Source organism: Trachemys scripta, chromosome 2 (assembly GCF_013100865.1).
Source record: "Trachemys scripta elegans isolate TJP31775 chromosome 2, CAS_Tse_1.0, whole genome shotgun sequence".
NCBI lineage: Eukaryota > Metazoa > Chordata > Testudines > Emydidae > Trachemys > Trachemys scripta.
This window is the reverse complement of record NC_048299.1, coordinates 252,101,839-252,118,528: the sequence shown is the minus strand read 5'-3', so window position 1 is coordinate 252,118,528 and position 16,690 is coordinate 252,101,839. Positions and strand designations below refer to the sequence as shown.

Sequence of the window (16,690 nt, the reverse complement as noted above, 5' to 3'; positions counted from 1 at the left end):
TTGAGTAATTGGTCATTCCAGATCAATATATTATTTTTTTGTATGCTCCAAGAGCTCTGTCCCCCATTCTCATGAGGCTCATCCTTGTTGATATAGCATAGCTTCATAGAAGTTATAGTTGCATAAAGGGAGAATGGGGGAGAGGGAGTGGGAAGAGGTAGTTCCATGAAATGCTTTGAATGTTGAGATTAAAATCTTGAATTTAATGATGATGTTCTTGAGGGAACCAGTGCAGAGAGCAGGATGTTCATAGCGCACACTGTTGATGAACAGGCAGATTGCTGAATTTAGAGCCAAATGGACCTTTATCAGAATTGGTGGCTTCATTCCTAGGCATGAAGCATTGCAGTAATCAAATTGTGAATGTGTGAACTGCTGTGGCCAAATCAAAATCTTGTTGTATGAAGCACAGACTTCTGGCCAGTTGTCTTAGAGTTTTTAGCAGCTGTGACTATTTGTCTAATTTGACTATTAGTATGTAAAAGTAGCAAGGAGTCCAAAAAGACCCATGATGACTGAATGGCAAATTACTATGATGATGGAGGGTAATATAGATATGGGGAATTCTTTGCAATTCTTTTTCCTCCATCATTCAACCTCCATCTTGCAGCAGTTTAGTTTTAGTCAACTATTGATAGGATTGGCAGAATTAATTTTTTCGTATAGTTTTGGTGGATATCTGTTTAAGCGTTTTTCTATTTTTATTTATTTTAATTTTTCAGTTGTGCAATATTATGGGTTTTAAGCATTTGTTTCAATTTTTCTGTTTAAATTTTCACAGATGTGGGATGTTGGTGGGAGGTTAGACAATTTACTGTCAGTAAATGCTGAGTTTCAAAAAGTTAAAGCAGAAATTGTCAACATCATGTGAAAATATACAAGTAAATATCCTTCAGTCTGTTGTCAAGAATAATTTTTCTTCCATTTGCATAGCTCTAAATTTTAATTATCAATGGAAATATTTTTTTGTTGTTGGTTTGTGTGGGGTAAACTTGACATTTACTGATATTTACAGATAAAAATCTAATCCTTCTAAGCCTCATCTGAGTGCTGATGGCTCTTTAGAATCAAGATAGTAGGAATTAATGCTGTTAGCATTTGATGCTAGCAAAATGTAGAGCTGGGTATTGTCTATGTACTGCTGGCATTGCTGCTTATGCTCTTTCAAAATCTTCCCCTTCAGCTTCATGTAGGTGTTGAATAGAGTAGAAGGAGAGGATTGAGCCTTGTAGGACTCCACAAGTGAAGGTTCTAGATGTGGAAGAATAGCGGTCCTCAACCCTGTGGAATCAGTCTGAAAGGAAGAAATGGAGCCATCTGACTGTTCTGTTCATCCCTGCTTTGTCTCTGAGACACAACAGGAGTATTGATGGCTAATATGATCAAATGCCATAGAGAGATCCAGCCGTATAAGTAGTAGCTTGATATTTGTATCACAGTAGTGCCCAAAGAGTCCAATAAGGATCAGGCCCTCACTGTGTTTAAAAAAAATATGGTCCCCTCCCCCAAGGAGCAGTTCTATGCAGAGACTCCCTTTTCAAGATAGACTAACAGAAGCAAAATGTGAATGGTATTTATCTTGTTGTTCATATTCCCCTATCTAGGTGCTAACATGTTGCATGATTGCTAATCCAATGTGCCTTTCTTCCATCCTTTCCATCCATAGAAATAAAGTTGGGGCTCTGTGTATGAGTGAAGCAGCCAACCACATGATGCTTGTAGGGATGTGGTGGAATCTCCTTCCTTAGAGGTTTTTAAGGTCAGGCTTGACAAAGCCCTGGCTGCGATGAATTAGTTGGGGATTGCTCCTGCTTTGAGAAGGAGTTGGCCTAGATGACCTCCTGACGTCCCTTCCAACCCTGATATTCCATGATTCTATTACAAAGGATGGTCTTTTCCTCATATTTAATATGAAACTTCATACTTGCAATGGGTCCTCAGCAGGATAAGTGCATTTGATAAGTTTGATTAAACTTGATTTAGACTAAGTTTTAAGTGCTGGGAAACTATGCACAAGCAGCACGTGAATTACCACACTTTAAGCAATGCACTGAAGTGAATTAATAATTATGTCTCTATGGGTTACTGCAGCTTTCCTAGTAGTCCTTTGTGTTCTGGCAGTAAATCTGAAGAGAAAAACTTTATGTTCTATCTTGCTTTATTGTTCAATTATACTTACAAAAATGGTATTGGTATTTACTCTATTGAAAATAAATGTAATTTGTGGGGGAGAAAGTTTGTTTATGCTAATTTGATAGGCTGCTATGTTATAGAAGTTGATTAGGACATTTTTATTGTAAATTGTGATTTATAATCCATTCCCCAGTAAACTTACACAATAGGACTGAAATATTGTTTAATTTCATATATTTCTTTCGTAGCTGAGTGAATGTGCAATAAAAGGGACACAGAAATGGTTTACTACTAACCAGTTAGTCCATTAATACGAATTAAAATGAATCACTGTTAAGATCTACCTCCCCATTCAATTCACACCTACTCTTCAAACTTCCCTTGCCACTTCCATTAGTGCCCATTCTAAAGTTCTTTGTAAACAGTATTTCCCAAGAATGTAAAACTTGACCATTTAAATAGCTGGATCTTTTCTGGCATGGTTATTTTGTTATTTTAATACCTAAACTGTTCTTTATAAATTGATTTATGTTTCTGGAATTTAAAATGTTGTGGAAACACTAATGTTTTATCAAGAGAATAATACACTGTTTTCAAGGATGAAATTTCTTTTGTATTATTATTCAGTACTTTACCAACCGGAAAGCTCTATAAACCGGCATTTCTGATCTTCATTAAAAGTCTGGTTTATAGTCCGGTTGGTGTGGGGTCAGTAGGCTCCCCACCTGGCTCAGTGTGGCTCCCTGGAAGCGGCAACATGTCCCTGCTGCTCCTAGGCAGAGGCAGGGCTAGGCGGCTTTGTGTGATTTGCGTGCTGCCCCACCCTAAGCACTGGCTCCACAGCTCCCATTGTTGTGTTTGAAAAGCTTGTTACCAAGTGAGACAATACCTGTTGCTTTCTAGGTGAAAATCCTTTAAATGCTTCAGTGTGTGAATCCTATTAAGCCAAAAAAAGATTAGTTTTGTTAATATATCAAGTACATGGAGCAGATGTTATCAACTTGGTTCCACTGAAAGAATTGTCTTGGACTATCTTTCCTATTAGTTTTTAATTAATTACAATATATTCATCCTGTTCTCTGGTCTTCTCATTTTGGGGATTATATAGGGCTGGAAGGATCCTTGAGAGGTCATGCAGTCCCTCCCCCTGCGCTCAGGTAGGACCAAGTATACCAAGACCATCTCTGGCAGGTGTTTGTCTAACACAGTGGTCTCCAAAATTTTTTGATCGTGCACCCCTATTAGTAAAAAATTTTTGAGCACACACCCCCTGCCGAAGCGCCAAAAAAAAAAAAAACCGCTCGGACTCCTGCCTGAACTGACAAAGCCAAAAAGCTCCTCCTGCTGCGCACCCCCAAGGATCCTCTTGTGCACGCACCCCACTTTGAGACCACTGGTCTAACCTATTCTTGAAAACCTCCAATGACTTGGATTCCACAACCTCCCTTGGAAGCTTATTCCAGTGCTTAACTACCATTATAGTTAGAAAGTTTTTCCTAAACTATATCTCCCTTGCTGCAGGTTCTCTTGTCCCATCTTCAGTGCACATAGAGAACTATTGATCACTGTCCTCTTTGGAGATATACCTATTTCATAGAACTAGAAGAGGCCCCGAAAGTTCATTGAGTCCAGCCCCCTGCCTTCACTAGCAGGACCAAGTACTGATTTTGCCCCAGATCCCTAAGTGGCCCCCCTCAAGGATTGAACTCACATCCATGGGTTTAGCAGGCCAATGCTCAAACCACTGAGCTATCCCTCCCTCTTTATAACCAACCTTAACATACTTAGACAATCAGACTTTTTTCCTCACTAAACATATCCAATTTTTTAAAACTCATTAGGTCATGATAACATCTCTTTGATAAAGCTTCATTTCACAAACACTTCTAAAGTGCCATTTTGGCAATAGCGGTCTTTAAGTGCTAACTATTGTAAAATATTTAGTTAAAATGAACTAAAAATAAGAAAGAGGCTTACTGATTCAATCATCGCTGGTACGTTTTTTTTCCCTCTTCATTTTTGATACTTTAAGAAAATCCTCTTAAAGCTTGTGGAATGGGACAGTAACTTATTCACTGCAGAGAAGCTGAAATCCATTGTACAATTCTGCAAAGCCACATGATTTGGGCTGCCATGGGGTTGCTGTTAAGTTGCAAGTGTCAACAACTATGAAAAGGCATGCTTACACAGTCATTTTATAAAGGTTTTATGTAAGAATGACTGGATTTTTCCACTAACTTTTAGGTATAGACTGTGCCGTAGTCCGAAACCCGATGTCATGTGGTGATGTGTGCTTGTTTGTTGCTACTTTATCAATGATTTTTGTAGGAGTGGACAGATTAAAACACCTCATTCAGAGAAGTGAACGTGCTGAACTATCCAGGGGGAAAAAGTGCTGAGCAGTCTTAAGGATTGAGTTGTTATGGCTTTTTTTTCAGGATTGGATGGATGACTGTATTTTTCAAGGTGAGTGGTACATTTGCTTCCCCGAAAGAGGTGTTGGTAACTTCCATTAGCCGTGAATAGTTTGATATTTATTAGCCAAGAAGGACGTTCTCAAGACTTCTTTGGCTACAGTGAGTGTGTTGAGGCCATATACCATCAAATAGTGGCATGGTGGCTAATGTGGTCAACTCTGGTTCAGAGTTTTCTGCCTTTTAGTGGCTGGTGATTTGACCCCGTGGCTGGATTATGAAGTCCAAATTGCCAGGCGGAATAACCCTGCTGGCTGTGGTTTTGCAACTGTGATGGAGGTAGAGTAGAATTTTTTTTTTCTTTCCTTACTATGGTGGTGTACTTCTGTCAGAAACCTTTAGGCTCTTGATGAATGGATTTGGAGTGAGTTTTTCACAATTGATGTTCTCATCTGGTGCCTATGTGCTTCATCTGCTGAAGTTTCATGGTGATTTCCTCAGCATGTGTGTGGGAGGGACAGTGTAGAGCGAAGGCATCAATGGTAGTGGTGATCACATAAACATAATTCCTCCCATCCTCAGTCGTCTTAAACCAGTCTGCATGTAAAAAACTGTAAAATCCTTAAGCTTTCAGCACAAATTTGGAAGGCAAGCCACCCAACTACAAGGTCAAAAGACTAATAGTGCAATATGATTAACTGCATTTTCTAGTTGTTAAAATAGTCTTTCTGGCTTTATTTTTCAGCTGTAGCAGAAGTGAAACTTCGAGATGATCAGTATACCCTGGACCACATGCGTGCCTTTGGCATGTATAATTACCTACATCTTGATTCTTGGTACCAGGATAATGTCTACTATGTTGATCAACTTGGAAGGGTTATGAATTTATCAGTGACTCTGGTAAGAATGACATTTATTTTAAATCAATGAAAGAGGTGTGGTGGGACAAGAGGAACAGAAAATAAATAGTATGCAAGCACAAAAAACTGAAGAAGGGAAAATCCGAGGAGGAGTGTAGAAAGCGGGGGAGGGAGGAATCTATAAGGGAAGTTGAGAGGGAGTTCTATGGCCTTTGTTATACCAGAGGTCAGACTAGATAACCACCCATGGTCCCTTCTGATCTTGGTATCTATGACTTGGAGAAAGAGAGACGGGTGCAAGGTAGGGTGTGGGGTATGAAACAAAAACCAAGGCAGTGATGGGTTTCAGTAATGTTTTCTCCCAGCTCTTCCTTTTCTGAAAAGTGTCCTACTTTATTTTCATTCTGAAAGGGGAAGAGGAGGGTGGCCTAGTGACTGGATGAAGGGAAGAAAAAAGTGGGCACCCTTTTCTAGTTGGCAAAATGGTCCTCCTTAATTCTCCTTGACACGTTCTTTTTTTAATTTGAAAATCTCTTCACTGTATAAGCATAAGAAGAGAGGTTGTGAGAGGTGGGAGTTAGTGACAAGGGCAAAAATTTACTTTGGGCCAAGTAGATGGGTGAAGGACCTTTGGGTTCACTCAGTGGAATCTGAGTAAACTAGACCAGTGGTTTTCAAACTTTTTTTCTGGGGATCCAGTTGAAGAAAATTGTTGATGTCCGTGATCCAATGGAGCTGGGAATGAGGGGTTCAGGGTGTGGAAGGGAGTCAGGGCTCTGGGCTGGAGGTGCAGGCTCTGGGGTGGGGCCAGGAATGAGGGGGTTGGGATGCAGGAAGGGGTTCCAGGTTTTTGGCGGGGGGGCTAGGGCAGGGATTGGGGCATGGGGTTGGGGCACGGACTTACCTCCGGCAGCTCCCAGTTAGCAATGCAGCCAGAGGGCAGAGGCAGCCTTCCCGCCTGCCCTGGCACCCCGGACCGTGCTGCACACCAGAAGCGGCCAGCAGCAGGTCAGGCTCCTATGCGGAGGTGCGCAAGCGTCTTCACGCAACTCTCACTCTCAGGTACTGCCCCCCACCCAGTTCCCATTGGCCGGTTCCTGGCCAGTGGGAGTGCAGAGCCAGTGCTCGGGGTGGGGGCAGTACGCGGAGCCCTGTGGCCCCCTGCCTAGAAGCTGGACCCACTGCTGGCCACTTCCAGGATGCAGTGCAGTATCAGGTAGGGACTAGCCTGCCTTAGCTGGGTAGCTCCACTGATGGGACTTTTAATGTCCCGGTTGGCGGCACTGACTAGAGCAACCCAGTGTCTGACATGCCGGGACCCAGTACTGGGTCACGACCTGAACTTTGAAAAATGCTGAATTAGGCTAAACCAGGAAAGATGGTGGTTCTGTGATTTTTATATCCGCATTCTCCAGTAGTAAAATCTATGCTATATTTTGAGGCTGTTTTATTTGGATTCAACAATTTCCATTATACGGTAATTCTGTATTCTGCAAGGGAAAACACTACCTGGACACAATGTTTCTGATACATGTCTGGTATTGTACTTAAGAATAATTGTAATAGCAGACATTGGGATTTATGGGGAATAGGAGAACATGTTACTGGTGATACTAAAATGGTATTTACAAAGTAAATATTTTTAGCTTTGGACATGCCCATCCCATGTGAAGTAAGTCTATATCTCTGACAACTGAGGCTTATATTTAATCGGACAACCTTTACAGGTAGTGTGTAAGAACATGGCTGAAAATTTGTGATTTGGTGTTGTTTTGATTGACTCAACACTTTTCACTTGTCAATATGGATTTAAACATTTTCTTTTGGTTAGATAAACACTTTGTTCATAATTGGATCTAGTTGTGAATTTAAACAGCAGTGCCTCATGCATATTCTTGATTAACATTTTAGGGTCGGAGGCAAAATAAAATGCTGATAGATCATTCACATGAGATTTTCTCTGGTAGTGAAAGATTTAGGGCTGCTAATTCTGTTTTCAAAACGGTGGTAAATTTATATAACATGTCAGTGGAATTGTGGAACATTGTTACAGCTTGAGGATTATAGAGACTATAAGCCTATAAAATACCAATTTGTCATTTACTATTACTTTCCTGTTCCTTTCTCATATCCGTGTTTTGGTGGTGACCTGCTTATTGAAATATGGGGTTTTTCCTAGCCTATGTTTGGGTTAGAAATGAAGGCTGTTAAAGATTTTAGGAGGTGGGAAGGGATAGCTGTAATCACTTAATTATAATTCTTGTAGATGTTTAAGATCAGTGATGATTACATATACTTTCCAATTTACCTTGATGGAAAGCAAGTTGGCTGCAATGATGAGGTTGAAGAGTGGCATTGTTAGAGATAAAAATGAGGGGAATCCTTAGGTGACTCTAAAAAGGGGATAAGGAGGGAGATTGTCAGTCTTACCAAAAGGTTACCCAGCTACCCTATTTCGCCTATCTTCCTTCAGATGGCCTAGATAACTTGCGTATTGCTTTGTCACCTTAACTTTTAGATACACAATCTTCTGCATAGTTGCTTTCAGGACCATGCAGTCTTTTCATACTGTTATCTCTGAACTCTACAGAACTTGGTTTAACCCTGTCATGTATTTAAGCCATAATTACACTTAGTGGTGTTGCTGGCCCTGAGGGGGCAACAGTGTTCGTTGCCCGGTGTGCGCCGCAACAATAGACACACCAGGGTGGAGAAGCAAACCAAATTTATTCAAGATCTCGAAAAGGCACTCAGGAGACCAGCATATCTCAAATCAGAAGCGCAGCAAATACAAGCAAGTTTTCCCTTTTTATATTCCAAGCTGTTTTGAGTAAGCCTTTTATTCTGGTTTCTCCCTACCCCTCCCGTCCCAAGCAGTTACATCAGGTACACATTGTGGCTTGTTAGAAAATTTCCCATTCGCATGCTTATCTTCGACCTTGCAAGCTAAGATGTAGCAGGCTTCTCCCTCCCCCTTTTCCCTCTCGTTATCACTACTGCTTCTGCTAGTGTGTGAGCGAAACTGCAGCTGTCTGCTAAAAAAGCTGGCCATTACATATTCTGCTTCAGCATTAGGCTGCTACCATGGAGGCTGGTAAAAGTTCACAAGATGGAGTTACTGTGGCTCACTTAGACCCAGAGCAGGGGAGTTTCATTGGCACTTATGGCCTTCCACTTCCCCGAGTTACCTGGTAGCTATGCCTAGTGACGTCAACAGTGGCAGTAATGAGATATCTAACCTTTTAAGATTGAGAATGCAAGTCTCAATGGCTATGCTAATCCATTTCAGTAATTGGACTGCAAAACAAATCTGTGGGCTGAAGGAAACAACCACTGAGAAATTAAGTGGGTCCACAGTGGCAGTTCATGGTTAAGAGGGTTGCTCATTCCATTTAGGACTTGGAACTGGAGCATTTTAGTATGTGGATGGGTTGAGGCTCCCCTCTTTCTTGAGTTAAAAGTGTTTACCCAAAGCTGCTGGGCATAGTAGGGCTTTCTGGGAAGAGTAACACTTTATAAGCTACTTTCCCCTCATAAGGTGAGGCTGTCGAAAGAGTTGACAGTCTCTCCTAGAGATACAGAAACTTTACCTCTGGGTTTTGGACTTCCCCAAATCTCAGGGAACAGTCAGTATTCCCAGCAGAAATGTCTGGGAGAAAGAAACCTGTCCAACGGAAGCATTTGTGAAGAGTGGGTTTGCAACAGGGCCAATTATTTGTAGTTTTACTGTATTATAGGGCTGAGAAAGGAAGGGTTTTATGGATCCCATCACAATGAAGTCTAACTTTTTTGTTTGTTAAAAATAGTGAAATACTCTATCCACCTATAATTTTTTTGAGCATTTAATTAAGAACATAATTGCCCACTTCATAAGAGACAGTAGTTGGCATCTGTCATATGCAGTTAACTGAAATCATATGGATATTCTTTCATAGTACAATTCACTCTACAGAAATCCCTTGGCAACGAATAGGGAAATATCACAACGACTCATTAATATCCTCCCATAAGTGTGTTTTTGTTTTGTTGTTTTTTTGTTCTATTAAAGTCTGTGATTTACTTGTCACATCCTCATATTCTAAGCAGAGAAATCACTTGTTTCATGACTGTTTTGTTTGAGGTGGAAAGAGAACTTTTTAAAGGTATGAAAATTAATTTGTATACAGAAACTTCAATAAGATCACTCACTCTGAGCATGCTTCACCACTCATATCTATCAAATGTATATCTATACAAGCAGGACCGGCTCCAGGCACCAGCTTACCAAGCAGGTGCTTGGGGTGGCTGCTTCGGAGAGGGAAGCACGTCCAGCTGTTCGGCGGCAATTCGGCGGACGGTCCCTCACTCCTGCTCTGAGCGAAGGACCTTCCGCCGAATTGCCGCCGCAGATCGCGATCGTGGCTTGTTTGTTTGTTTGGCTGCTTGGGGCAGCCAAAACCCTGGAGCCGGCCCTGTATACAAGATCTAGTTTCCAGCCAGTGATACTCATTTATATCATGTAGTTAAATAGTATCACCATTGACTTAAGTGGCAATATCTATCAAAATAAAAAGTGAAATGAAGAACAAATATAGGTTCATTTTCCAAGGGGCTAGATCTTGTGTCCATCCTTCATTACTTATCAGATTTTTTAAAAAAGCAGGTAAATACCTTCTCTTCTGCTAGGGTTTACGAGATATCTACTTCTGTAGCAACTTTCCTCTGAGGATCAAAGTGCTTTACATACATCTGCGAATGTGATGTAAATAACTATTATAACTAGCTTACTGAAGATGCCATTCACAAATGCAGAGATGAGTACAAGGAAGTCTTTGCCACTTTTTCAGATAACAAACATAAAATGAAAAAGATGAGAGATGATCATGTGCAATTGTTCTAAACTGCAATATGGTGTTCAGAACACTATTTAAATCTAGTTGAGAAAGAAGTAATATTATCTTAGCCAAAAGCAGTGTAGAAATGTAAAAATTCTTCCACTACAATATTCAGCCTCATGGTGGTTAAATGAAAGGAGGACTGATGCCTCAGTTTCTCAGTTACATTTAGTGGAACTCTTGAGAGTATTGTGCTTCTACATTTGCATCCAAGTATCATATGTTGAAATTTGCATTGAGGTTGAGAAGAACTTCATGTAAAATGCATATTCTATTTTGATCAACTTAACTGTGTGGGGCATTGTAGGGTGCTGTGACCCCTGTGCGGGACTTGCAACTGGAGGCCCTCCAAGCTGCCAGGGGCCAATAGCTTGAGCTGTGAGCCATGCTCAGGGCTCATAGCTGGAGGCTCCCCCGCTGCCAGGGGCTGACAGCCAAGAGGCAAAGTAAGTAATACAGTGTCTACAAAGATACTACATCGACCCAAGAGCTACGCCTCTTGCGGAGGTGGAGTTATTAGATTGGCGTAGTGAGTGACTTAAATCGGTGTGAGCAACGTTGTAGTGTATGGAGTTAGGTCGACGTAACCTGTAGTATAGACCATGTCTTATTCAGAAGTAAATTGATTTTAGTTCTTCTTTGAGTGGTTGCAGATGTGTATTCCACTCAGGTGTATGATTGTTTAGTGCACAGGGAGCTGGAGACATTTTTCTTATAACTGGACCTGTTGGGGTGGCATGCATGCCCTATAGGCCTTGTGGCTCCTCTCAAAGCTATATAAGGTTGGCACTGCCCTGACCCCTCTCCCTACAGCTCCTTACCACCTGCAGCCTGAATCAGAAATCCCTGTGTTGGTTTTCTCCTCATGGCTTTTCTTCTGCATCATCGTTTGTGGCTCAGACCTTAGTAGTGTAAATTAGCAGCAGATAATAGTTGTAGTGTAGTTTTAGTACAGTGTTAATTAGTCTTATGTTCTGTTTAGAGTTCATAGTTAGTTTGTGCTGCCCACCACTGTAGGTTAAACAGCACTCCATGGGCTTCAAACATTGCCCATCATGTGGGCTGTGACCTGCTGCTTATTGTGCCTTGGCAAAGGCCATGTTAAAGAAAAGTGTTATATCATTCTTTTCTTAAAAGAACTCAGGTTGCCCGAGACCTTCACTGAGGCTGCTTCAGCATTGGGACTTCTTCAGACTGTTCGGTCTATTGTCCTCAGACATTCTCCACCTCTGTCAGAACAGACCCCTGGACTCTGATTCCCTCTTCAAGAAGAGGAATGGTTGTGCATTGCCTCTGAATGTCCATGGTTCAGAGGACTCCTAAAACAGTCCAGAGATGCCTGAGATTGGAGAGGGATTTGTCCTCCTCTTCATATAGAACAGGGCTTCAGCATCAGCAAGACTCAGGTTTCCAGGATAGAGCTTGGGTGCCAGCCCCTGTCTCTGCAGTACCAAGACAGGAGGATCCTGGCACCATAGTGTCATCTCTGAAACCATCTGCAGGGTGGTTGTTGACTGGGTACCTATGGATACCATTGCAGCACCATTACTTTTGGTGCAGTTGACCATACCAGCTTACATGGCAGCATCAGACTTGCTTTCTGTCTGTATCAGCATTGGCATCGGGCTGGTACCAGCCTACTCCAGGCTCTTCATCCTCTTCAGCTTTGGGACAGATTGCCTTCAACTGTTACCATTGCAGAAACAGACACCATCCGCGGCTCCTGTGCCAACTGGGCAGGTATTGCCCTGGCCCCACACCGCTCCTGGAAGCGGCCAGCACTGTGTCCCTGCGGCCCCTGGGGAAGGGAAGGGCAGAGGGCTCCGCGCACCGAAGGGTACCTCCACCGAGGCTCCCATTGGCCGCAGTTCCCTGTTCCCAGCCAATGGGAGCCGTGAGGGCGGTGCCTGCAGGCAAGGGCAGTGCATGGAGCTCTCTGACCCCGGCTTTCTCCAGGGGCTGCAGGGACGTGGTGCTGGCCACTTCCAGGAGCGGTATGGGGCCAGGGCAGGCAGGGAGCCTGCCTTAGCCCCATGGCGCCACGGGGGTGGCAAACCCGCGGGCCAGATCCAAAGCCCTGAAGTTTGCCCACCCCTGACTTAGATGGAGCTACTGTAAAGTTGGTGCATAACTAGTTGGAAAAAACATTCCTAGAGAGTAGTTATCAGTCGTTCACAGTCAAGATGGAAGGGAATATCAAGTGAGATCCTGCAGGGATCAGTTCTGGGTCTGATTCTGTTCAATATCATATCTTCACCAATGATTTAGATAATGGCATAGAGAGTACACTTACTAAGTTTGGAGATGACACCAATCTGGGAGGGGTTGCAAGTGCTTTGGAGGATAGGATTATAATTCTATAAGACCTGGACAAGCTGGAGAAAGGGTCTGAAGTAAATAGGATGAAATTCAATAAGGACAAATGCAAAGAACTCCACTTAGGAAGGAACACATACAAAATGGGAAATGACTGCCTAGAAAGGAGTACTGCAGAAAGGGATCTGGGGATCATAGTCATGAGTCAACAGTGTAACACTTGCAAAAAAAAGCTAACATCATTCTGGGATGAATCAGCGGGAGTGTTGTAAGCAAGACACGAGAAGTAATTCTTGCGCTCTAGTCTGCGCTGATTAGGCCTCACCTGGAGTATTGTGTCCAGTTCTGGGCGCCACGTTTCAGGAAAGATGTGGACAAATTGGAGAGAGTCCAGAGAAGAGCAACACAAATGATTTAAAAAAAAAAAATCTAGAAAACATGAACTACAAGGGAAGATTAAAAATATTGGGTTTGTTTAGTCTGGAAAAAAGAAGACTGAGGGGAGACACGAAAACTGTTTTTATCAAGTGCATAATTTTTTTTTACAAGGAGGAGGGAGAAAAATTGTTTTCTTTAACCTCTGAGGATAGGATAAGAAGCAATGGGCTTAAATTGCAACAAGGGCAATTTAGGTTGGACAAAAACTTCCTAACTACCAGGGTAGTGATCACTGGAATAAATTGCCTAGGGAGGTTGTGGAATCTCTGTCACTGGATATTTTTAAGAGCAGGTTAGACAAGGATGGTCAGGAGTGGTCTAAATAATACTTAGTCCTGCTATGAGTGCAGGAAATTGGAATAAAAGACCTCTTGAGATCCCTTCCAGTCCTACAGTTCTATGATTTTTTTTTTTAAAAAGTAAGTTTCTAGTCCCCATTGATGTGGAGAAAAGCTGGAAAATGTGACCAAAGTTGAGCCTAGAGGCTCAAAAACCACAAGACCAATCCCAAATTTATTATTTTTTAGAAAGCTCATGTTTGTCTTGTGATTTGCGGGGAGGGGGACGGTCCTAACTCATGATATTTGACCACTTGGGTTGGCAGTACTGGAAGTGGCTGAAATGTGGCTGATGGAACATAACCCTGAATTTCAATTTTCTTTTCTCTCTCCTTCCAACAGTTAAATTTGGGATTAAAATCTTTGCAAACAAAGTTGGAGGCCCAGGAGGTTTTGTGGCAGCTCATTTTGGTTAAATGCTCCGGTACTTCCGAGTGTGACAATTATTTTCCAGATTTTTTTTGTAATCTGTTTCTTTCTTACATTAGATCTGTCAGGTACTGATTTCCCTGTTCTGGTTGTAGGAGTGAATTGTGATCTTTGGAGGACACAGATTGGTGATGTGTCACAGTTCTGAAACCTGAATTTGAGACTATTTGGACACTTAGAGTTAAGTGTCCTCTCCTTTCCTCTCCTTTCAATTGGAAATTGAAAGATGTGTGGTCTCCTGTGAAATAACCCTGAGCACAGCCCTGTGTCCTTGCTGTATTGTTGACACTTTTATTTGAGTTGTAGGGTATTACAAAGATCAGGAAAGACTTGTTTCTCTCACATATTCATCAGTGCACAACTTGCTAGATATATTATAGGCTACTTCACCCTAAAGAAAATTCTATGTTTCAATGGAAGCTTAAAAATTAAGTCAAAATAAGGGAGCTGAAATGATTTACTTCTGCTCTTGCTTGCTCTTTCACTCTGCCCTCCAACAAGCTTTTTAAATGAGTGGCGCAGTTCAAGCGGGGTAGTGATGCACATATAGCAACTCAGTATATCACAGTTAGGGAATTAATTTGCAACTACTCAGTTACAGGCTTTCTAATTGCCTGACAGCTTTGTGTAATACACTGTCATTTCTAATCTGAATTAGAGTAGGCCCAAAAGGCAATTGAGCAATATGTTCTTACATCTGCTCATCAGCCAGTCCATTTTGCTACTGCTTATTAAAATGGTACTTACCTTAAATCCAATTTGTTTTGTATACCCATGAACATCTTGTGAATGCAGGCCTAATTTTTAATATCTGCAAGATATGAGGAGTTTCAAATACCTTCAAAAATACAGTGTGTCAAAGGCAGACAAAGCCTGGGCTTTCACAAAAAAAGTTTTGACCATTTTTAAAGACCACTCTGCATATTGTATATTTTGTGGGTTTTTTTTGTTTGTTTTGTTGGGGTTTTTTGATTCAAGCAGGTCAAGGAGTAGGTGGTGTGGTTTTTTTTTTTTGTTTTTGTTTTTTTTTTAATAGTAGGAGTGGAAACACCCAAAGCTAACTTTTGTTTCTGTCTAGTGTGTGATATCAGAATACGTAATGGGTAAAGATGATGAGGTTCCATAAGTACATAGACATTGTTTAAATAGTGTGATTGTGACTTTAGGATCTGTAACAAGACATTTCTCATTTATCAACAGTACACTGTTTTCTTGATCTCTTGCGGAAACTTTATACAAAAAGGGTGAATTTGGCCTTGAACACAAGTAAAATACTGGAGAAGTTGTCCTTGGTTTTCATAGGTACCATATTTCCCCAGGATTTTATGGAAGTGGATGTAGCTTCCATTGTTGCACCAGAAAATATTTTGGTGACATAAGGGCTTCTCATTATGAAATGTAGTTCCCTCCACCATTTTCATTATAAAAATATGCAGGTGCTCAATTGGCAGTACTTCTTTTTAAATACATTGAAATATAAAATGTCTCAACCAGCAGTCTACTTCAGGTTCTGTCCCTGTCCTGTTTCTCCTTCAAGTATTTTTCCAGCTCTTTTTTCCTCAGTGTTTTTTTTACTTCCAGTTGTCTCCTTATTACGTTTCAGTTCTTCCTTAATTCTTGATTAATTTCTTTGATTCTGTGTTGCTTACTTAGAAATTCTACATTAGCGCAGCTGGTGAAGATGCTCTATGCCGAAAGGAGAGAGTTCTCCCGTCGGTATAATGACTCAACCTGCATGAGAGACGGAAGCTATGTCTGCAGGCGAGCATCTCCCTCCAACTTAGTGTTTGTGTGGACAGTGCTTAGGTTGCTGTAATTTGCATTACAGGAGTGGCTTCTTCATACCTCTGAGCGACATAAGTTATATCAACATAAGTGGTAGTGTAGACCTGCTTTTAGTTGGATCTCCGGAATCTGTTTTTTCTCATGTTCCTCTTTGGTTTTAGTATGTATTTTACTTCCTCCTTTTCTTTGGTCTTTTTTCCTTTCCTATCTGCAGTATAGGATGTAGCTAGAATAATGCCTCGTTTGAAGTGAAGCTGCTGTGATAAAACACCAATAATTGTCTAACACTTCACAGACTGTTATATTTTTAATGACTACTGAATCAGGGCTGTCATACCAATGGGTGTTTTGGGGAGTTCAGCTTTGACTCACAATGTGAGACTAATGATCTGCAAAAGATTTTTAAAAGGATCTTCTGGTTGTTGTTTTTTATGATGTCTAAAAGTGAACGCAGGGGGAAGGGTTTAAGGTTTTTCTGGATTTTTAGGTTAGAACAGTGGTTCTCAAACTGTGGGTCAGGATCCCAAAGTGGGTTGCAACCCCATTTTAATGAGGTCGCCAGGGCTGGCTTAGACTTGCTGGGGCCTGGGGCCAAAGCGGAAGCCCAGGGTGGTAGCCGAAGCCCGATCCCCACCACCCAGGGCCATAGTCCAAGGGTTTCAGCGCTGGGGGGTGGGACTCCGATTACAGGCCCTCTGCCTGAGACTAAAGACCTTGGGCTTCTGCTTTGGCTCCGCCACCTGCGGCGGTGGGTCTCAGGTGGGCTCACGCTTCAGTGCCCGCCCTCCTGGGGTCGCGTATAATTTTTATGTCCGGGGGGGTGGGGTCTCGGTGCAGTGAAGTTTGAGAACCCCTCTCTTAAAAGTATCAGGAATGTGAAGTCTGGTTTTCCTTGGTTTTGTTGGAGGATCTCTAATGGGGCTCAGTTCATGCATATTGTGTAAACTCACACATTAATGGAAGGGGTGAGGAGGTGTTCCACAAAGAAACCATTTATATAATGTTAATCAGTCACTGGAGTTTTAGCTATTAAACTAAAAAACACAAATACTCCAAAGCAGAATTTTAAATATAAAAAACTTTTCTGTCTTGATTGTTTGATG

The 16,690-nt window shown here is 41.8% G+C and overlaps 1 protein-coding gene across 1 annotated transcript in view; it reads left to right on the top strand.

Annotated features, from left to right (window-relative positions):
• NUDCD1 (NudC domain containing 1) overlaps window positions 1-16,690 on the top strand; it is a 124,151-nt gene that overhangs the window by 10,276 nt on the left and 97,185 nt on the right. The window contains exon 2 of the mRNA XM_034759585.1: window positions 5,293-5,447. Coding sequence (XP_034615476.1) covers window positions 5,293-5,447 — 155 coding nt within the window. The remainder of the gene's footprint in view (window positions 1-5,292; window positions 5,448-16,690) is intronic.